This window comes from Topomyia yanbarensis, chromosome 2 (genome assembly GCF_030247195.1).
Source record: "Topomyia yanbarensis strain Yona2022 chromosome 2, ASM3024719v1, whole genome shotgun sequence".
In the NCBI taxonomy this organism is placed as follows: Eukaryota; Metazoa; Arthropoda; class Insecta; order Diptera; family Culicidae; genus Topomyia; species Topomyia yanbarensis.
In genome coordinates this window covers 44,473,570-44,496,826 of record NC_080671.1, presented here as the reverse complement: position 1 = coordinate 44,496,826, position 23,257 = coordinate 44,473,570, and the positions used below count along the sequence as shown (strand labels likewise).

At 40.0% G+C, this 23,257-nt stretch overlaps 1 protein-coding gene across 8 annotated transcripts in view; it reads left to right on the top strand.

Moving 5' to 3' along the window:
• Positions 1-23,257, top strand: part of LOC131683786 (calcitonin gene-related peptide type 1 receptor) — a 282,470-nt gene that overhangs the window by 241,996 nt on the left and 17,217 nt on the right. For 7 of the 8 annotated variants that reach the window (XM_058966083.1, XM_058966087.1, XM_058966088.1 and 4 more), the window contains 7 exons: positions 5,244-5,705; positions 11,320-11,430; positions 11,503-11,609; positions 11,779-11,870; positions 21,380-21,506; positions 21,892-22,115; positions 22,486-22,659. In XM_058966083.1, coding sequence (XP_058822066.1) covers positions 5,600-5,705; positions 11,320-11,430; positions 11,503-11,609; positions 11,779-11,870; positions 21,380-21,506; positions 21,892-22,115; positions 22,486-22,659 — 941 coding nt within the window. In that variant the 5' untranslated portion in view covers positions 5,244-5,599. The remainder of the gene's footprint in view (positions 1-5,243; positions 5,706-11,319; positions 11,431-11,502; positions 11,610-11,778; positions 11,871-21,379; positions 21,507-21,891; positions 22,116-22,485; positions 22,660-23,257) is intronic. The other variant, XM_058966082.1, reaches the window with a different exon arrangement.

Sequence of the window (23,257 nt, the reverse complement as noted above, 5' to 3'; positions counted from 1 at the left end):
CATCAAGTAATCAACCTAGTAGTAATAAAATAGATTTGTAATATAATTCATATTCATATTATACTCGTAACATAACCGAGAGCAACTGTAATTTTGAATAATAAAATTCCAGTTAAAATTTTACTTCTTTTGCAACATTTATGTTTTACTGGACGCGGCGTAAAAATTACCAGTTGCATTATTTATAATTAAGATGTAGGGAATCAAAATATCGCCCAATATACAAAAATATGTCACATGTCCACCCCTCCCAGCCCCTCTCCTCGTGTTCATGACAACTGTCATGACTCACGCCTTTCTTGCTATTTCTCTATCCATTTCTAATTTGTGACATGAGATCTTCAACAAACCTGAAATATGGTACTGCCCAAAATAATTTGCTGATTGCGATGTAACTGGGTAGCTTTGGGAAGACAAAACTATTTATAATAGTATGTCCATTACAGTGTAGAGTATAACTACTCGAGGAATCAAACTTAATATTACTTTCGACTTGAAAAAGGAAATATTTCTTGTGTTGACAAAATTTGATAACATTTGTATTATGATAATACTATAACTAAATTATGTTCAAACCCTGCTTTTCCCTGAAGATAAAGGGTTATTCCTTCGAAACGTTGCACTATGGAGAGTCATGCGACCAAAAATCGAAAACTACATCAACTCCAATTTAATTCAATTCAATACTGAGCGTTTGTTAATAGAGAGGACTGAGGCAACTTGATCTCGTTTTCTATTTTTTAATCCAACTCCGTGAAATTATAAAAATCTAAGTATTTTTGAAGTTTTATATAGTTTCTAGGGAGGCTACAGTGATTTTGTACTTTTCAAGTTACCTAGTATAGGTTGTAGGTCTCGCCAAATGCAACACGAAACAATGTTTGAAAAATATTGTATATCCTCAAAATCTTGATTTATGACAAAAAAAAACTATTTTTAGGACTTTCCGCATTTAAAAAATATCTACAGGGTCTTTTTTCAACCGATTTTGAATTTTTTGAGTGTTCTGGAAAGAATAAGAAACAGGGTTTCCAATAGTATACTATGCTATGTTTTTTTTGTCAAAAATACTTTTCAATTTGGGTTAACAATTTGAAAGTAACCATATTTTTGCAATTTTTTCATTAAAAATATAGAAAATGCTCAACATTTTTATAAAAAATGTCTTTGTTTAAATGGAAATTTAGGAAGAGGATTTATTTTTGCATCCAACAACCTATTTATGATCAAAATCGGTTGAAAAATGGCAGAGGTATTAATTTTTTCTAAATTAAAAACTTGCTCGCATGAACTCTTAAGGGGTTAGTGAGATACTGTCTCGTACCATAAGATGCTATAATTATACCTTCCGTTATTTTATTCAATTTCGAGCTCAAAGTTCACACACATACTTTTGAATGTATACGTATTGGAGCAAATAAATCTATTTTTTGAAAATTTAATATGAGACTGTCCTGTTAAAACTTTATGCGCGCAAGTTTCTAATTTGAAGAAAATTAATAACTCTGCCATTTTTCAACATATTTTGATCACAAATAGGTCGTTGGATGCGGAATTTAATACTCTCCCTAAAATTTTATTTAAACAAAGATGTTTCCTGAAAAATTTAGAGTAATTTTCATATTTTTAATAAAAAATCGCAAAATTATGGTTACCTTCTTATTGTTGTCCCAAAATCTCAAAGTGCTTCTAACAAAAGAACATAACATAGCATACCGTTGGAAAGAAAATTTTTTCTTCTTTCCAAAACATTTAGATAATTGGAAATTTGTTGAAAAATGACTACATAGAATTGGAAATTTGTTGAAAAATGACTGCATTTTTTCATGGTGAAAATGGCTTTTTTGCTATAAATCAATGAGGGTATATTACAAACATTTTTTTTTATTTTGTAGCACCGTGTTATCGTAAAGAATTACATGGACATATTACACTGGACAAAAACTATGAGCATTGCTGGAAAACAACAAATAAATAGGAAAATGCTTAGATTAGTGGAGACTCGATCCGTTGTTTGAGGACACTGTTTTTGCTAGGAGACATGTTGGTCGAAATGTTGCCTAAGCTCGACTCCAGCCATCAAAAGACAAAAGATTGGTCCGAAAGTTTTTAAGCCAGTTTCTAATGACCCTGCCACTTGTAGTTTTCCAATCTGTATATTTCACATCCTTGCTCTCAATTGAGTACTATGGCTCTAAACTGTCATAACTAAGTAATCTCTAGCTAATTGAATGTCGAAAATAAAAAAGAAAATGTGACGAATTCAAAAAGGAAAAAATATCTGATTTTAATGCAACCATGCAGAAAATGGTAAAATTTATAGCATTCGAATTAACAACCAACGTGCTTTCTACTTCTGATGAGTTATGTCTCTGTTATTATCCTTCCTTTTTTGACAAAATCATGCTATTATTTTTTGTGCAGTTTTCTACTTGTTTGGCTGTTTATTCGGCATGTTTCCCTACCAGGGCAGCGACACCTATCCTCGTAATGGAGCTGCGATTTTAGTTATTGCTGGCGAGGAACCGTATTTCTCCGCCCATCGCCCATCAGGAATAGACACTCCGCTCCTAACCTGGAGAATAGATGCTGTTCAATTTCCCCCCACCCTGTGAGCATACGACCAAAAATTACACCGGGGTTGGTTATCCGATCTTCACCAAGATTTCTGATCACCTAAAGGGATGCAATGTTGTAGATGGTACGGCTTCTCCAACGTGCGACCAATTATTTATTTCAAAACCGTAAATTGTGCATTAATTTTGTCTTTGGAAGAATTTATTAACGCTTCATAAAGTGTGATGCAAAGCAGGTATAATATGGTGTCTTTGGCAGTGTTATAGAGCATATTCTCACCAACAACTTTCATGAAGGCTTATCTTAAGTACTTTTAACGATATTGCATATTTTTATGGAAAAACTTCATCAGTTTTGTATCATCGAACTGGTCAACTTTCTAGTAGGTGGATTTTAAACTCCCAGATTTTACAAGTACATATGGCCTTTATAGAAAAATCGTCCCGTTTTCGTTTTTAATGAGTCTTTCAAAGACAACACAAGAACTTATTCTAGTGAAATGTGTTTGGTTTTATGCTTTCAGCTGTCCTATAATTATTAGTATTTTCTATGTTCTCAAGCTGATTTTACTAATAGGAGATAGAAAAGGTACTTCTGTTTACAAAAGCTATCGTCACACCAGATTACTCTCTGCTCTCTCCAAGCTATTTGAGAAGTCCATCCAAATGTGGTTTCGCTAATGAGCATGATGTCTTCCTTGAAAAACAGTTTGGGTTCCGCATAGGAAGATCAACCATCCATCAACTCACTAGAGTTACCAATATATATTGTACATCGAAAAAGCTTTCGAAAATTTGTGGCGCGACGGGCTGGTATTTAAGCTGCATAAATGCAATTTTCCTATGTATATCATCAAGATCATCAAACATTAATTTTCAGATAGAAGATTCCAGGTGTCTATAAAAAGTTCTTTCAGAAAAAAATCATTCTCGCAGGTGTGCGCCAAGGAGATATTCTTAAGCTGTGTTCTGTACAACATCTTCACGTTCGAAATCCCACTTCTCCTGGGAGGTGGAGATTTGTGACAGTTCACTGATGGTACAGCAATCCTGTACAAGGGTCGCATCCTCAACACTCTGAAGAACTAATTGCAGTGGGACATTGTTTCTCGAAGTGAATATTTTACGAACTGGAAAATTATAAACAATAAGGCGAAAACACAGATTATCCTGTTTCCGTATTCGAGATCGCAAAGGCTTGTTCCGTCTGACAATTGCAAAATTCAGTTGTCATTCAATGGTCCGACGAAGTGGTCTATCTGACTCTAGGCGGACGTCTGATCTTCAGGTCTCATGTTCACAAAATCATCAACAAATGCAACATGCTCATTCGGTCCCTGTACTTGCTGATACATAAAACATCCAAACTGAGCCTCAACAATTAGATGGCTGTGTACAAACAAATAATCTACCCAACCATAGAATATGCAATCCCCGTATGGAGGGGTTGTGCCAGGACACAGACTGAGACTTTGGCGCAAACAGAATAAAATCTTAAAGGTGGTCTTCACCTCCCTGAACGAGAACTGGTGAGCTAAATGAATTGGCCTCCCTGGATACCCTAGAAAAGCGGTTTTCAACCTTTTTCGTACCATAGAAATCACCTTGGGTGGCTGCGGACCCCCACGGATAAACATCGATTTTGTATGCTATCAATACGTTATTTTCAGTTTGTTAGGAAACAAGACTTGAAATCTCAACATGCGCTTGGAAAATATATTTTTCTTCGCGTCTGAGGGACCAAACATACAAAAAAAGGACTAGCTCATTCAATGAGTTTCAACGTCGCAAATGCTTAGTGTGGAAGTTTACCGTGACATAACTTTTTGTCGGTTCCGACAGTATGAAGTAACAAGTTACTTTACGCTTGTCCGGACATGCCGTAGACTCAGGTGATTCGCATTTCTAATGCCCAAAAAGTCCTGACTCCTACGGTAGCAGACAAAGGGTTAAGTCACCGGTAAACTCTAACCTTGCTCATATGACCCTTCTACGCTTTTCTAAACTTTCTTACTTCAACTCCTTGCTCTCCCTTGAATACTATGGCTCTTAATATTTAAAAATATACTTCACCTTCCAGTCCCTTGTCAATTAAATGCCGTAACAACAGTTGACAAATTTACTCAATAGGTCGTTAACAAAAAAAATGCAAAAATAGCATTAGATAGGTAGGTTTTTTTGCATAATTTAATTACCATGCTTTAAAGGCAAAACAAGAAACAAGTCACAAAAACTATCAAGCAATATATATTTTAATAACAAGGAGGAGTACGGACGGAGAGCTAAAATGCTGGCCACTTTCCATAAACAACATGTAATTAGACACAAAATACAACATGGAATTAACAAAAAAATATGTAAAAATCTTGTATATTATTGTGGAAAAGCAAAACAAATCTTTCTAATGAAAGTAATTTTCAAAATGCAAGTTTAAACATTTACAACTACCCACTAGATTCTATATGTTTATATAATGTAGTGTGATATTTGAAATTTAAATATGTTAAAAAAACATCTAACCTGCTCATTAAAACTATTTTGTTATTCGAACAATATAATACTTCAATAACAAACGATATCTAACTAACAAGTTACACAATCTATTGAATGTAATGCTTCTACGAACTATGGTCCAATTAATATTTTTCTCTCTATCTATCGTTACAGATTACAACACCAGCATCGCAACCTCCATCCAGAACAGGATAGGATAGTGAACAGTATACAAAACCAATACAATTAACCTCCACGGCAAATAGCAGCAGAACTTTGCAGAACTGTGCGACCCTTCGGGGGACAAAGCCGGCCCATCGTGGTCGTTATCCAGCAAAACACCACGCTCTAAACTGGTGGTACTTTGTCGCACAAATGAAAAAAAGCAAACAAACTAACAAGGAAAACAAACCTCCCAGCAGACACGCCAATATAGGATAGAAAATAAAATACAGAAAGGTAGATTAAATAGAAAAGCAACCGTCCTCTCCATTGCCAAAGCCAACAAGCAACCCCCACTGTCCAGGGAGATGAGTTCGTCTACTACGACGGATGCGACGGTGAGTCTGCTCGCTCAAAAACGGCTCGAATGCTTGGACACACTCAATGAAACGATCGATTCCTCCACGCGAGCTGGTAAGTTTGCCAATTGCACCGGGAATGCGAGAAAAGATTTTTTTCGCTGCCGGGAAGGTTTTTTTAATCTTTTCATTTCACTATTGCACCGCTGTTCCAGCCATGTTCAATATTCGCAGATAATAGTCATTTCCGCGGACGGTTATCTATGACTACATTTCTTAGTCACAGGAAGCTAGATATGTTGTGTAAAACTATTGTTGCATAGTTAATATCCTGGTATATTTTGCTTTGACTATTCAGGGTAGTATGCTGTATTTCTCCTTAGTGAACAAAAATGTAGATAAGAATTATTTTTCGTCCACTAAGGGGAATTTTTCTGAAACCAATTTACGCGTTAAGGGCGCAATACCAGTAATTGAATCAGTTATGGAATATGCGTTTCAGCTTCGTCTCGTCAGAATCTGACACTAACTTAGGGACGGGACTAAGCTAGTGCCGGATTGACGTGCAAGAAAAGGAGTTTTGAATAAAGGGTTAGTGGAACCCTACATATCCATCGAAAGGTTTCGAAAGACCCTAAAATGATAAGTCCGATAATGCCTTGCCTTGATTTCACTTCCAGGTGGGAAGGATTGGGGATGTGGTAAAGTTAGGGATAAGGTGAATAACGATACAGAGAAAATATGGAAGTATTTTTCACTCCCAAGGGAATAAAAGACACTTCTCAATGAGCGAATCCCCCAAAGGGTTATTGAGGTAACAGAACGATAACATACCCGAAGAGATGTTGCCATTCAAATATGACTTAAAGCGATTGTGATTTATAAACTTTCGCCGTGACTTTTTGGAAGCCATAGTTCAGTTTATAACCCTTTTTGCGCTAGAAATTTTGTCATCGACTTGATTATCAGAACTTTCGAGCAAACTCTATAGCTCTTTACCACACTAGGTTAGGAACAATAGCATATCATTGAATTTCAGCTCTCTGTACATAGGTTTATCAATGCACGGAGAACCAAAAACTCGGATTCACAGTTACATATTAAATGACATGAAATTCCGTAATCGGAATCACAAAGACCCCACGAATAATACTCAACGTGCTGAATAGTAGCCATGTGATAATTGAGTTTGCATTATCCAGTCAGTAAACTGAATACTGCAATTGTGCTACACATTTTTGTGAAATAACGGTTAGATTTAGCTCAATAGTATGTTGAATTGTAGTACATAATACGAGTAATGTTTTGGTTAGAAAATTTTAGTTCCACATGTGACCGCATAGAGGGTGCCAACACTAACTTTTTATAGAAGAGATATAGAATATCAAAATGTTCAGAAGAATTATTACAAAATGCCTGTTCTACCACTTTGTAGAAGACACCTACTTTCTATCTCTCTCCATTGAAAAGTTAGTGTTGGCGCCCTCTATGCGGTCATAGGTAGAACTAAAATTTTCTAACCAAAACATAACTCGTATTATGTACTACAATTCTTCTGAACATACTATCGAGCTAAATCTAACCATTATTATTCACAAAAATGTATAGTTGGTGGGAATCGAGAACCGATACACAACTATGCACTGCTAGGCCCCATGCAAAACTGACTCACACTTCACTTCGCTAAAAGTTTAATAACTTCTTTTAATAAAGTCAGATTGACTAGCAGTCTTCGGTAAAGTTCTAGGCAACTAAATTATCTATCTTATTTTCACATACAGCGATGCATACAGCGCCACCTAGGGGCGAAAATGCGAGCAAGTGGGTTTTCTCCATATAAATTGTCGAAAAATCCCATACAAACTTCAGGCACGTTGGTCCGATAGCTAGACTTGTCCGATTTGCTTCAAATTTGGAGCAAGTGATCCTGGTGGGATTATGAATCGACTCAAGGGTGGACAGATGAGGGTAATTTTTTCTGTCACTCAACTGGGTACCCATAGAAGGTAGATAGCATTTGAAATACTAAGTTCTTCGATTTGAATTCAACTTGCGATTACTAAAAACGATCTCGAATTAGTCGAACAAAGTGCTTTCAGGGCAGTCTGACGGTCAGAGCACAAATCAATTCCTTTACCGCCAATTCCCTGTTGAAGTTCCGATTGTACGACCCACGGAATCACTGCTTGGAATACGGTGCAGTATCTACCAAGCGAATGAGATTGGTTTAATCTAATTTCACGACAGTAGACACATCGTCTCGGCTCTCCAGCAAAGAACCGTCAGTATAACAAACTACGTATTCTTCAAGTTGGCGCTCCATCCTGCCAGACAGCTATAACTCGCAAGGAGGAATTCTCACGCTCATCCCAAGTAACCATTTGGGACGACATTCTTGTGTAGCTAGTTGCACGATCTGCTGGGTTACTGTTCCAGAGTCCAGTAACGGTGTGCACAAGAAAGTGCTTCTTGTTTCAGAAAAAACATATAGTAATTTTATGTTCAAGAGTGCCTTTAGAGCAGCAGAAGGTGATGTTGAGAACGCACCAGTCATCGCCATCACGGCCATCCTCTGAAAATAGTTTAACTTTGAATGGATTGTCATAACTTCTGCCTTCTGCCACCAAACAAGGCACCCGTATGCCAGTATTGGTCCAACAATTGTTGTGTAGATCCTACACAACTTGGGTTTGTATCCCCAAGATTTACCGAAAGCCCGTTTATGACGGTGCCGGTGGTTGAGTGGTAAGCGTGATCGTCACTCATTCCAGGTGGTCTGGGTTCAATCCCAACCGAGGTCGTTGACATTTTTGTGAGGTGAAAAAATCTGTGGTCACGTCTTCCTTCGGAAGGGAAGTAAAGCCGTTGGCCCCCGGTCCATGTGTTGTTGGATCGATATCTAGTCCAGATATAGTGAAGTCACCTCTCTGGCGTCGGTAAAGAAGATGTAAAATTCAACTTCTATACTTACTAACCTCCTTCCGTGATACTTGTGGAGTGCGCAGTAGTAAATACGGCCTCTAGCAAAAGCAAGTATCGGACTAACATTCCTTCCCTTTCCTTCCGCGATCTACGTTCTCGGGCTTGGCCGGCGCTGATCAATAAAAAATACTTTAGGATTATCAGGAGTTGCACATTGAAGGATGTTTCGCAATTCCCAAGCATAATTATCTACTGATTCCCTGTGCAATAGCCTGGCCTAAAATACCTTAAATCTCGAAATCAAAACCTTGCACCTGAATATGATAGTTTGGGTGGCTAATAAGCTTCCCTGAAAATTTCAGCTCATTTGGTGCACTGGAAGTGGTTCCGCAAATGGCTCAAAGTTTGTATGGGAAAAATTGACCAAATGTATGGAGAAACGCACCAGTTTCACATTTTCAGATCTAGGTGGCGCTGTATTACTGTATTGTTGTATCACTGCAGTGATGGTTCTGTACAACTTGGAAAGTGTGTGTCAAAAAGACAATTGAGTACTAGATCTTCGTCAGACGAGTATTCGCTATTAGCCGTTCTAATCGAATTGACATGAAAGTATTTCGAATTTGAAAGCACCTTTTTTAATCTACTAGTCTCATCAAGACTTGAGACATTTGTGCAGAGGTTTTTCAAACTCCCCTCAGAGAATCTGAAGGGCATTTCTGTATGCTTTGCGAGTCAACTTAAACGCATCCAACCCGTTCCTGAGTTTGCGATTCCAAGTTCTTCTACAAAACTTTTTGAGTCGAACAAGTTAGGACTTCTACCAAGGTGTTTCTCTAGACGCACGCTTCACTCGAAGCGGAAAAGCCTCTTGGTATGCTACTACTATAAGTGTGTTTGTTTTATATACGACCACATACAAGTAACTTGGAGTTTCATTTGTCGGAGATATCCATGAAACCAAGTCGCCGCACCCTTTTCGTAGATGTCCCAGCTCGAAGATTTGATTACGATTACGATATGCGGCGATATCGACGTTTAAATGGTCAAAGGCATTGTGCTTATGTTCAGATAACAACGGTTCGAGCTCGTTTGGTACGAGCTAGTTTGCCAACCCATGCGTAATACTGTCAGAGCAGAGAGTTGCATCTAACAGCTCTTCTCTGCCAGCTCGTGCAAATGTTGGGCGATTTTCTACATTAAGTATATTCAGATTTGCTCTACTTAAGTAGTTTAGAAACAGACCAGATGACCCTACGAACCCTTTAAGCTGGTGAGAATTCTAGAGAAAATTTTCAATAGGACGTAAGTAACAATGAGAGATTCTCTTTGGGGTCTTTCTCTTCTGTTCATTACTCGGCCATTTCAACATTTACTACTATACTCTTTGCATAACATTCTAGTAAAAACCGTCGGCTTTCGTTATGTACTGGAAAATTAGTGCAAAGTGTTGTAGTGACGTCGTAATAAACGAAAGAGAAAGTAAACAAAGAGAGGCTCTCAATGTTACTTACGTCCTATTAAAAATTTTCTCTAGAATTATTGAAGTCGAAACTTGGTTTGACTTAGCGAATCTGCGCGATGCTTTTGCTGGACATCACGCAGGGCAGGGGGTTTGCTCAGAAACACAAATAGTCTTTTCGTTTTTGGAGCTAGCGTCACTCTGTAACTAAGTTAGTGTCGGATTCAGATGAGACAAACTTAACGGCAGCTACTTAGTGTACAGACCAGTTTCGTCAACAATCCTTCCTGGTTGGAGACTAAAACATGTGACAACTGTCTTACGAGTTCAGCGCCGTCATATTCTATCAATAGCTATAAATGTATTACTAAATGGAATATTCGTCTATTTCAAAAAGTTTCACTCTTCAGAGCGCATTAAAGCACAAACAAAGCGGGTTATATACCACAATTTACTATAATTGCATAATACTGATTTAATTTGGCTCACACAACACTTCGGAAACATTCGGTATGTGAGTGGCGCTATGAATTATTTTGTTCTCAATTTTATTATGTTGGCAACTTGTTCGGCGAAAGAACCGCAATCAAACACTTTCCTGCTGCAGAAGGAATTCTCGAGCACTTTCCCCAAGCTATTGTTGCGGTGGTGCGGTACTAAGTTTAAAGCTTTCCAATTAGTTTCGCTAACTTATAGTAACACATGCATCGGTGTCAGAAACGTAGCGGGGATTAACTTTCACTTTGCATACTTTAATAATATATCGAAGATGTGAAAATTTCAAGGAAAAATTGTCGAAGTTTAATTAACATATATACAGCTAATTTAAAAAAAACCAAAAACTCTAATTTAACAAAAAAAAATGCCATCGCCCTCAAGTTTGATAGTGCATGGGAACTCTGTATTTAGATATATCGTCAGTAAGATTAATTAAACAAGCACAAATTTAACTTATTCACATTATGAAAAAGTTAGGTTTGGGTTAGTTGTTGGATTCGAGTAGTTTCTTTCTAATGTTTACAAAATCTATACAAAAACGATATTTGGTGGTTTCAAAAACGAAACGAGAATAGCCAGAGATCTCCGCAGTAAATTGGTTGATGAGAATTGCTAACGGTGTTGCAAAACAAAAGTTATATTTTCTACTCACGTTGAAAACTTAAGTTGGATGTCAGTTCTCTGCGTTTACATTGAAATCAACGACACTTTAATTACAAGTTCTTGCCGCATACAGTCGGCTGAATACATATTGTCCCACAGAACTCTACCCTGTAACAAACGCAACGGGGCGAACAATAGCCACATCGGACTAATTGCACCTATTCAAAACTTTCACCACCCACAGGACTCTACTGTCGGGGGACCTGGGATGGATGGCTGTGCTGGCCGGATACCGCAGCCGGAACATCTGCCTATGCACTGTGTCCGGGTTTCGTCACCGGTTTCGACCCCAACAGTAAGAAAAGAGGACACGCTTACCGGCTGTTTTTGCCTGAAAGGTACACATTAATCACGTCTTCATTTGCAGGATTTGCGCACAAAATCTGCGAAGAGCACGGCGACTGGTTCCGGCATCCGTTAACGAACAAAACCTGGTCCAACTACACAACCTGCATAAATTTCGATGATTTCGAGGTACGTATGCGAGAGAGCTGAAGCAATGTAGCAATGTGACAAGAGCAGTTGAAAGCAATTTTTGTGAGATTTACATTTAAGCAAAGTTTCTCTTCTGTTTCGTCTGTGTGGCTGAACTGCTCGTGCTGTGGATTATCACCTAATTGAATCGGCTCGTTCTGCAAACTAGTGGAGGCAGCAGGTGAGAACGATATACGAAACGGGGTATTCCATATCGTTGATTGCACTCGTCCTGTCGCTTGGTATTTTGAGCTATTTCAGGTAAGTTGATACTAAATTTGAATTCATTCCATTAAATTCGGTATGATATCAATTTCATATATGGCTGATATTATCGAAATGTGATATGCAACCTGGACAGCCAGTTCATTTAGGTATTCGCTTTGGTCGACCTATTAAATTAGATCACATTTTATTCATATAAATATTTGAAAAATCTCGAGTCTATCATAGCCTATTATTTAGGTAAAAGACTCGATGTTCCGAATCTTGAAAAATTCAGCTAGATGAATCTATGTCAGGGGTATACCCCATTGGACATAAATACTCTACACAGAAAAAAATATTTTGTAATTTTAAGTTTATTTTCATGCACATATTTGGAGCATGAAAATAAATGTAAAATTAAGTTACACCAAAAATCCACACGACTTGTCGTGCTTTCTTAAATGAATTTTATTATAATTCTACACGTGGATTGAAAATTACAGTTTCTTCAAACGGAAAACCATGGACTTCAATATATTTTTACACGTATATTGCGGTAATATGAATGACATGTAATATTACACGAATGAAAGTGTAAAATTGTATGCTTTTTGATGCTCCAATTGAGTGTATTGATTTTAACGTATTTTTCAATCAAAGTTTTGATTCAATCTTTGTATGTTTACATTCGTATTGATTTACATGTCGTTTAAATTTCATTACTTTTTGTGTGTAGGCATACGTACGTTCGGCGTAATGGACATTAAAACATTAGGCATAATTGGCGTTAGGCATCACTTACGTTAGGCATAAAGAACGTTAGGTATAATGGACGATTGGCATAATGTTTACGTTAGGCATAAATCAACATGTGGATGTATCACTTAAGGAAACTTATATTTCGGAGATTAAAGGAGTCGGGTGGTGAGAACCTGAATGTTTTTACTTCTACGATCTTGTATAATTACACTGGAAGCTGGCCACTCGACTCAACATTTTATTTTGCTGTATAACATTGAAGAAGATTTTGCTCAAAGAAGCATACCGAACGATTGGTATGAGCAAACTCAGCTTGCGCTGAGGCATACAATCCTTAAATTAGTACATATATTGCGTCCTTCAACTTGATCCCAAAAAACAGACACTGCTTCTATAATTGAGGTGGCTCGTTGTGCTTTCGAGTTTGTCGCAGCCATATCGGAGCCTCACATGATCCATGAAACGGCTCGACCTGTGAGCTTTAATTTAACTCTCGACTCTTCTCTTGCTTCTTGTCTCCATCTATTACGTCACCATTTAGCTCTCATCTCAGTAATCCGTTTAGCTGCTGATTTCATGTGCCATTTAGCTGCTATTCCCGTAAGCCATTCAGCTCCCGGTCTTATCACGAGTTACTCAGATAGTCCCCGGTAGTGAACTCACCCTACTCCAACTGAGAGTTTCTCTCGGTACCGACGCCTGGCTCGTGAGCCAATTAGCTGTCAATTAGAATCTACCCTACTACGAATCTCTCGGTGGTGGATTTATTTCAATACCAAAGCTTGTTTTCGTAAGCCATTTAGCTCCCCGCCAGCCAGTAGGACCCGAGGTCTGTTCAGCTATTTCGAGTGGAGCGTAGTCTCCGGTTCACTTATGTTCCTCCTCACGATCTACCCGTCAGCGTGTAAAGGTCGGTCCCGTAATTCCACATGGAATGTGGCGTCCGGTGTATCGGTGTCTTGACAACCCACGATCGATCCATAGACGCGAACTACTCGAGCTAGGTGAAGACCACTCTCGCGTTCCAGGTAGTAGGGTGAAGCTGCTTGACCGAACCGATGAGGACAACTCTTGAAGCAGCTATAACAACTCTCAATCTCTACCAGTTGTTGCTAGGCTACTAATTTCCTTCTCGCTTAAAACTGTGCAGAGCTTATTCACATCGTTTCTTCTTGTCTCTAGCGGATGCCGCTCTTTCGCTATACTCGCTTCAATGGAGGTAGTATCCTGACGGCAATTCGACGATATCTCACTGCGTTGCTTGGGGCTGGCAGCGCATTCGTCCTTGGAACACGATGTCAGTTGTTATCCATGCTAACCCCTCTTCCGCGGGCAAACCGTAGGGTGGAGCGTAACTTCCGCTATGCTGGTGCCCCGATGATCCAAAGCCAGTAGTTCGTCGCACAAAACTCATCTAGTCACTGATGTACGCTTAGATGACACCGATGGGGAATTCTCCAGCAGTGGGAATTTTCCTGAAATCGATTTTTCTGCTGCTCTTGAATCTCCTCCACCGGCAAACCGGTAGAGTGCCGAAGTCTGTTCGGGGATTCCGGTGGAACCTGGCGTCCAGTTCGCCCCAGCGACCTGAACTCGGTTCTACATTGTTACTCAACTGATCCCCGGTGGTGGATCTGGGCTACTCCGATGGAGTTCCCGGAGTCGAAATTTCTGCGACCCCGATTTGTCATTTCAGGGCGGATTTCTAGCGGTGCTACTTTGTTGATCCCTTCACCACTTTCATGTGCACAGTATCCGCGTCACTACTCTGATATTCCTTCAAACGTCCTTGAGCGCAAGGCATTAGAAGACTACGTGTTTTGGTATCTCTCGCACGGGGTGATTAAGTATTTCCAAACCGATGCAGGTTCTTCCGAAAGCATCTACGCTCAGACTAAAATTGTGTCAAATGAGTTCCCCGCTCCATGCTTTCTATGCACCCGCACCGACACATTTGGGGTGATTCGGTGGGTCAACCTTCCTTTCTCCACGGTGGGTCAACCTTCCTTTCTCCACGACGAAACGTGTCAACTTCGTCCGGTTCCGCTTTAAGTTCAGCGCAGCAGCCCAGGATGGTACATCATAGCTCAGTACTGAGGATGTTGTTTCGTGCTGCTCGGTATGATCCTTACCACAGCGTTAGTTATACTCGCAGTCTTCTCACATACATAGACGACATATTTGATGTCGACCATCACGCCCAGGTGCTTCAGCGCACGCATGGAATTGAGTGTCCCCCGACACTGATCACGACACTGACTGACTAGAACTTACTAGATTACTGACTAGAACTCCATCCATCTTGTGGTAAGTCAGTTGCAACTTGACATCAACATCTCAACTGTCTCTAGAGTCTCGCCGGTTATCGTCAGGAAAACGTCATCTACTTCCCCAGTAGTAGTATTAACACTCCGTTGTACATTATATTCCAGAGCGTTGGGCCAAGTATAGAGCCCTGAAGTACTCTCTCCGTGACCCCAATCGACCTTTGTCCCATGTTCGTTTCGTAGACCAGTACTCGGTTCTGAAAGTAGCTTTTCAGAACCTTACACTAATAGTCCGGAACCCGCCTTCTGTGCAGCACCACTGCGATAGTCACTCAGCTGTTGAACGCGTTCTTCGCGTTGATCGTTCCCTCGGCGCAGTAACGATTACCCCTTCTCCTTTGCTTCGATGCTTTCTCCGCGCTCGTGATGCCTGTGCGGATGGCGTCCACCGTCGATATCTCTGCGTGGAACCCAAACTACCTCTGTGATAGTCCGTTCTCATTTTCAGCGTAGGTCGTCAGCCTATTGAGGATAACCTTTTCCAAAATTTTATCAAGAGTATCCAGCGGGCATATAGGCTGATACGATGCTGGATCTCCGGGTGGCTTCCCTAGTTTTGACAGCAACACCATCTATCCGGGAAGTAGCCTTTGTCCAGGCATTTCTGTAAAACTATCCTGAACATGTCCATAGACGCCAGGATCGCAGTATTCAATGCCACGTTAGGGATATCGCCTGGATCAGGGCTTTCTTCACTTTCAGTTCACCTATATTTCCATCGTATACATCAACGTTCGGCTGGGTTATGCTTCGGGAAGAGACCCTCCACAATTATTTACAGTTTTTAGCACGCATTGCAGCTGGCGTCGTTTGATGCTTGGTTTTGGTCGTCACGACATGGTAAACATTGCCCCAGGGGTTAGCGTTTACTTTTCTGTACAGCTCCTTGTAGCAGGTGGATTTGCTCAGCACTATCTCGCGTTTAAAAGCAGCCCTGCCTGCCCGGAATGTAATCACACACTCTGCATTTGGACATACTAAAAGTTAAAAATTACGAGTACACCAATAATAGAAGGCCTCTAAGTGTCGCTGTAGTTCGATACAGTCTTCTATAGAACGTATGATGAGAAATAATTTCAGATCGCCAGGGTAGATTAGTTTGCATCCCGGTGGTAAGATAAAACAAACGTCATTGAAGTACAAGGAAAAAAGTAAGGGTCCGAGATTACTTCCCTGGGGGACTTCCGACATGTTGATGAAGCTGTATGACTCATGGTTTCCTAATTTTACTGATAAAGATCGGTCAACGAGATACGACTTGAGCTACTGCGTTAAGAGACGTACTAATTCGCCCAATCTTCGCTAGCAGAAGAGAGTGATCGTCGCAAATCAAATGCCGCTTTGAGATCCGTATATGTAGCATCTACTTGGGCTCCAGATTCCATATGTTTAATACAGTGCGAAGTGAACTGAGCTAAATTCGTAGATGTGGATCTAGCTGGGAAGAAGCCCTTGTTGATCTGACGATATTTACGTATTAATGGCTCTGAATAAGACATTCCCTACTAGAATCTCGAATAGTTTCGATCCTGCGCAAAGGGAGGTGATGCCGCGATAGTTCCCCACATCTTGCTTATCACCTTTTTTAAAAACGGGAAACATGATCGATTTCTTCCAACACAGCGGAAACACTGCTTGGAAAAGCGATTGGTTGGAGATTAATTTCAACGGAGCACATAGTGCACTTGCACATTTCTTCAGGATTATAGCAGGAATCTCATCTGGTCCAGCTGATGTTGAGGGCTTCATTTTTCCAATAGCAGCAAGAATATCTTCATCGGAAAAACTTATGTTTTTTTTTTTTATTCATTTCGTTTATTTGATAGGCACAAATGCGTTAGCTTGGCGGTGCCAAATGCTTGTGTTTTTACATTTTGGATATCTTAAAACTAGGAGGTTACAATGTTGAAATATTTTTTTTACAAAGGAAAAAAAAAGTTTACAGCTATCTTAAGACTAGAAATAAGATTCAATATACAAGAGAGGGCCAAAAGATTTTTTTATGAAAAAATTTAAAACAAGGGGTTCACTTTGATATACAAGAGGGGGAGTTATAGTATTTTACGAAATATTTTACGGTTATCTTAAAACTAACAATATAGTTTAGTACACAAAAGGGGGAACAAATATTTATGAGAAACTTCACAGAAATCTTAAAACTAGGGATTCAATTCTATTTACAAGATGGAGGACAAGAGTTTCAATAAAGAGTAAAAATTATAGCTATCTTAAAACTAGGAATACAGAATACTAATTTGAATTTTTTAACTAAAACTTATGCTTGGTCAAGATATTCAGAGGGTGGCTTATTTCCGCATCAGTGTAGCAGCAGTTGTATCAAGGACAGGGGAGAGACAGGGAAAGAAGAGCAAAACTTGCAACTTTCGCTCGAACGGGGGGGGGAGGGGGATCAGCGAAACAAATTTGCGCCTCAGTCTAGTAAGTCGTCGAGTACCGGATTGGCGGATGGTATTCTTCGGACCCGCGGGGAATCCTTCAAAAGTCATCGGACCTCGAGTCGCTCTCGCTTCAGTTTCCTTCTATGCAGGCGTAGTGGTAAGGGCGACGGCGGTTACATAGTGGCACTCTGGAGCTGATCGGTTCCACAAGGCAGGAGGAAACTCTAAAAACGAGAAATAAAAGAGAGGGGCTAAATTGGGATATTTATCGTTTTTATGAAGGTATAAATAAGGGACATATAGGGGAAATCACGAGTTGCCAGCATATCTCGGACTGGTACATTGGGTGGTCTACCTCGGGTCCGAAGGGATTCCTTTAACTGAGACCTGGCGTCACAATACCCGGCGCATACCCAGACAACGTGTTCGATGTCGTGATAGCCCTCGTCACAAGCGCACAGACTACTCTCCGCAAGCCCAATACGCAGCAAATGCGCATCCATGGTGTAGTGATTGGACATAAGTCGGGACATTACGCGAATAAAATCTCGACCCACATCCATCCCCCCGAACCAAGGCTTCGTTGATACCTTTGGGATAATCGAATGTAGCCATCGTCCAAGTTCCCCATTGCTCCACGAGGTTTGCCAACTGTTGAGCGTCCTCTGACGACAAATACTAAAAAATTCGTTGAAGCAGATTGGTCTTTCGTATATGTCACCATTTAATGCGCCCACCTTTGCTAATGAGTCGGCCTTTTCATTGCCCGGGATAGAACAATGAGAGGGGACCCAAACAAAGGTAATCTGATAAGATTTTTCAGATAACGTACACAAGGACTCCTGTATCATCCCCAGAAAATACGGGAGTTGCTTTTTTGGCTTCACCGCACGAAGGAAAAACTTATGTTACTTAAATTCAACACATCACAGGGAACATTGCGAAGACCGCATTCAATTTCAGTTGGGAAGGCCGAAGCTTTATTAAAAAGACTTTCAAAAATGTTTTGCAAACAGATCGCAGATATCACGAGGCGTGTTTTCAGCTTCATCTGCCAGAAACACACTGGAAGGAAGTCCATTCTCCTGCGATTTCTATTTGCAAAAGACCAAAAGCTTTTTGGATTCCGTTTAAGATTAGATTGAGTTCTTAAAACATGTCTGGAATAAAGAAAGCGGTTGTATGATTTATAATTGATGCTGGCGGTAATAAACTCCTGCTTTGTGAATGGGTTTCGTGGGCTTGTATAATGTCAGAGTGCTGCTGCTTTCCATCGTTTGAGCTGCGGAAGGCATCGATTTGAACAGGGCGATTTATTACGAGAACTAGGTGCCGGATAATGTACTATGAACAAATCTGTTAAGATGCGTGTAAACCTATCTACAGCAACGTCGTCATCTATTGCGTGATTTAGCAGGTTCAACCAGTCGATATTGTGTAGTGAGTTATTAAGACCAAGAATATTCGCTTTTGAAAAATTAAAACTCTTTGAATATCTCACCGAAAGAAATCCGCTAACTGGGCTAACCTGTGTGACAGCGAGAGGAGACTGATGTGAGTCAATATCGACCAGTGGCTTGTCTGCGTCAGACATATTGCACTTTTTGAAGCTCCGTTTGTTAGTTTCAGTACACATTTCTGACATGTTTAGTATGGACATCCCATCAAGTAAAGCAATACTAGATCTTGAGAAAGTAGATTCAGATGGATCAGGGGAAGCGTAACCGGAATAAGTAGACTTCCAGATAAGTCCAGGCTGGTTATACTCGTCAAGCAGTAAAAGAACAGCGTTCGGTTCCAGGGAGTTAGTGATATCAAGCGCTGTATCGACATCCGCTTGAATAACATTAGCGGCATCAGCAGAGCTCGGAGGAAGGTACAGAACACCTACGCATATAGTAGCGTCTTGAATGCGAATATTTACCCACAGTTTCTCAATACCGTTGTTGTTAATTGCGTTTCGTTTTGACGATAGCCGATTGGATACCGCGATAAGAACACCACCACCTTGCATTTTTTCAGTACTTGATGGGTCACGATCATTGCGGTAGATGGTGCAGCTTGGTCCTAACAGCTGAATCGAGTTAATTTGATCATTCAACCATATTTCAGTTAAAACAATCACGTCATATTCAACATTCGTGGCAGCAACGAACAGCTAATGGATTGTCGTACGAAGTCCTCTCACGTTTTGATAATATATTCGCTATTCGCTATATATTACGCTATCCCTGGAATTGGATGACGTCGTAGGAAGAACACATAATTGTCGCATTAGCGGCATCGATCGTACCACTGCTTCTAGAGAGCGAGACCACATAATTTCTTTCGTTTAACTCACCATAGCGATCTGTTTTCCTAGCATAAAAAAGCTTGCAAATTCATGTTATTCATCAGCAACGGACTGCAGAGTGTTAGGTCGATGATGGATTCCCGACTTTCGTTACGGAATGTGTTGCACAGCTGTACATCCAGCTTCGCCAGGGCTCTCAACATGCTGTAACCTCTTGCGTTGGTCAACCTGCTACCTCACTCCACGGCCCAAGCGTTAAAATCTTTTCTTATAACAACCGGCGTCCGTCCGACTAACGAGTAGGTTAGTGCGTCCAGCATCCGACTGTACTGCTCCAGTGTCCACCTTGGGGGAATCCTGTCCACCGGTAGTATAATTTACCGCCGTTTAAAGTGCTCCAAGCGTCTTCTTATTCCCCTCCTGTACCCCTCAGTTTTTCTTCGGTCATGATCTCGTTGAGACTCTTTAACTATGCTTCCTATGTCATAGCTCTCATAGATCATCTAGTTCTTAGATGTCTACAAGCTGGTGGGTTCCTGACTATTTGAATTCGTTGTCTGTAGTCACAGATTGTGATTAATTGATTATATACGCAAGCAATACGGCTAATCGAGGATTGGCACGATGCTTCATTGGGATAACGTTTAGAGGCGGATCGGCATAAATAAGGAATGCTACAGCTTAACCTTTTACCTACCAAGTCCAGTGACGAGTTTCGAAATATCTAGAGGCCTGCTAAGGTTGTACCAGGAGAAAGATAGTCGCAGCGTTGGCTCACTCGCCGTTTCAAGTCACTCTTCCTTATTCAGAGAGTAAAATAGCACGACTCCCAGCCCAATGAGCTCCGGTTCGGTGACCTCCTCTATAGTGCTACTAATATATCCATTTTTAAAACAAGCTTGACGTATAAGTAGATGACGGAAGTTATTTGCAGATACTAATTTTAAAACGAAGAAGGTGACTTCCAATAGAACCAAATTCACCATAAGTTACATAAATACATTCGAAACAAGCTTGACGAGTAAAGGCAGGAAGCGGATGTCTGACGCATTTTTGAGTTCCGACTGAGCAAAATACTTTTTTTATCCAACAATATGTGTATGTTTTTAATAGTTTGATGCCATTTTAATATCTGAGATGACATGTTGAATCTTGAGAAAAGTTTTCTATGAAGCTCACAATATGAATATTTCTAGCATTAATTTGAGTTTTAAAATTTCTTTTTGATTGACATTCTATTGAACAAAGTACTGCTCAACCTCATCAATATGGATACTTTTATTAATTTTTTACTTTTGGAATACTCGCTGGGCAAACTATTTTCTCCTGAGCCAGAAATAATGTTACACAGCAATCTTTGTGTCCCTCCTTAAGATAGAACTGAGAACGCATAAATAAGCAACCATCCTGGAAACAAAACAAAAACTGTTTTTTTCTCACACCGTTGGGAAAACTTCACATTCGGGGCATTGGTAGAGCATTACTGATTCATTTTGACGAAGATTTTTCAACGGTGTGAGAAAAAACTGTATTTTTCGTTTTCCAAGATGGTCGCTTTTCCGAGCTTTCTCAGTTGAACCTTAATATGCCCCTCGGTCATTTGACTTCAGCTTTATAGCCTATCCAATTTGAATTACGCGTGGAAAGCAAAGTGCGAAATATGCTTCTGGGTATATGCAAAGATATAACATTGATTCTTCCCTTCAATACCACGACTACTGTCGTCACACAGTTCAGATGTTATTACCATTTCTGTTATTCCTTCATTTTCCAATTTTACTCAAGGTCACTGAAATGTGCTCGGATAACGCTACACATGAACCTGTTCGCATCGTTTGCCACAAACAACACCCTGTGGCTACTGTGGTATCGGTTGGTGCTGGCGGACCCGGAAGTGCTAAGTGAAAATGGGGTAAGTTCTTATGATAGGAGGAAAATGTTGAAACAAGATTCCACCGTAGGAATTTTTTAGCGCCTTTTTACCGCGAAGATTTTTGTTGGAATTTAAATGAGTTTAGGAAGAGAATGAAACAGCTGCTAGTGCTTACGCCTCAAATGTTACATATGTTCTTGCGAAATAATATTCAATCTCATTGAAATAATAGCGAGATCCAAATGTTTCATTACACAAAATTTAAATACTACATTCAAAAAAATTCAAGCTGTTGCTCAACTCCAGTGCATGAATTATCGGATGCCTTTGCAATTAGTGTGAATATTCTCTTTAAAGATTTCATTTAATCTATCACCCGAACCCAACAAAAAAAGACAATCTACACTTTTTATCCCACCCACAGACACCCTGCATCTCATTGCATCTGGTGCTGCACTACTTCCTGCTGACCAACTACGCCTGGATGCTGTGCGAGGGTTTCTATCTGCACACGGTCCTGGTATCGGCATTCGTGTCGGAGAAAAAACTAGTCCAGTGGCTCGTTCTGCTCGGCTGGACCGCACCCGCCATCGTACTGACAGTGTACGGAAGTCTACGAAGCCACGCCAGCCCGGAAGATAGGATACAGTACGTACATATGACTTTTGCTACGTTTCGATGGTGTGTGGAGTATGTTTTGTTTTGTTATTCTCATTTCTTCGAATAGTCTTTTGCTAGTCTATTAATAGACTAAAGTTGGCTTTCATTATAGTATTAAACGACTTGCTTGGCAGTGTATTTATGGCTTCCCTTTTTTGTTCTGCTCAATTAAAAAAAGTTAATGTTCCATTCATTCAATACTGTGCTATTCCAAAACAGGTAAAATCAGTATCACGATATCAATGTTTTGCCTAACGGTATTGTGAACAGAACACACACAACATATTTGTTAAACAAACACAAATAAATTACACAAATTGCATATGTTTTCTCTTTTCTCCACCCATCCTAATACCAGATGCTGGATGAATGAAAGCGCCTATGCGAACGTCCTGGTGGCCCCGGTATGCATATCGATGCTACTAAATCTACTGTTCCTGTGTAATATAGTGCGGGTGGTACTGCTGAAACTAAAAGCCCCGGCCGGACCTCAGGGAACGGGACCATCCCGAACGATACTACAAGCATTCAGGTTAGTGCATCGAAAGTAAACAGTTATTTTTTTTCTGGATTGGGTACCGGCAGACAAACCATTTGATAGAAATTGATTGCGCTTTGCTGCGGGTCTGGGATTGCAGTTGAGTCTCTGGATTCCACAGCGATAACGTTCAATTTGCGAGAAGGTTGTGAAATGGAAAAGAGTGCTTTTGTTTACGCAAGGTTCATTAGCAGTCCTATGTCAACAGTTCGTGCTACCTCATAAGATTTCGTAGTTTTTAAATTTGGTATCATGTTTGGAAAGATGGATATATTGTTCATATCAATGCCAGGCCGTCAAATCTCATAGGTATCCTTGGGCTGGAGAATTTTCGCGGTCTTATTTAGTTCTTAATTTCGTTTTAATTGCCACAAAAAAGTAATCGGTTTTGTCGGTTTATTTCGGTGAATCAATGAAAAAGAAATCGAAAAAAAAAATGAAATTGAAAGCTGAATAAATTTTCTATAGTTCTTAGTTTAATTATGAACATAGAATTATTTATTGAATGAATTGTCCCATAGACTCCAGGAACCCTGAGCCCTAAAAACTGCACTGCACGAAACAACTAAACCAATCTTTTGTTAATTATTCC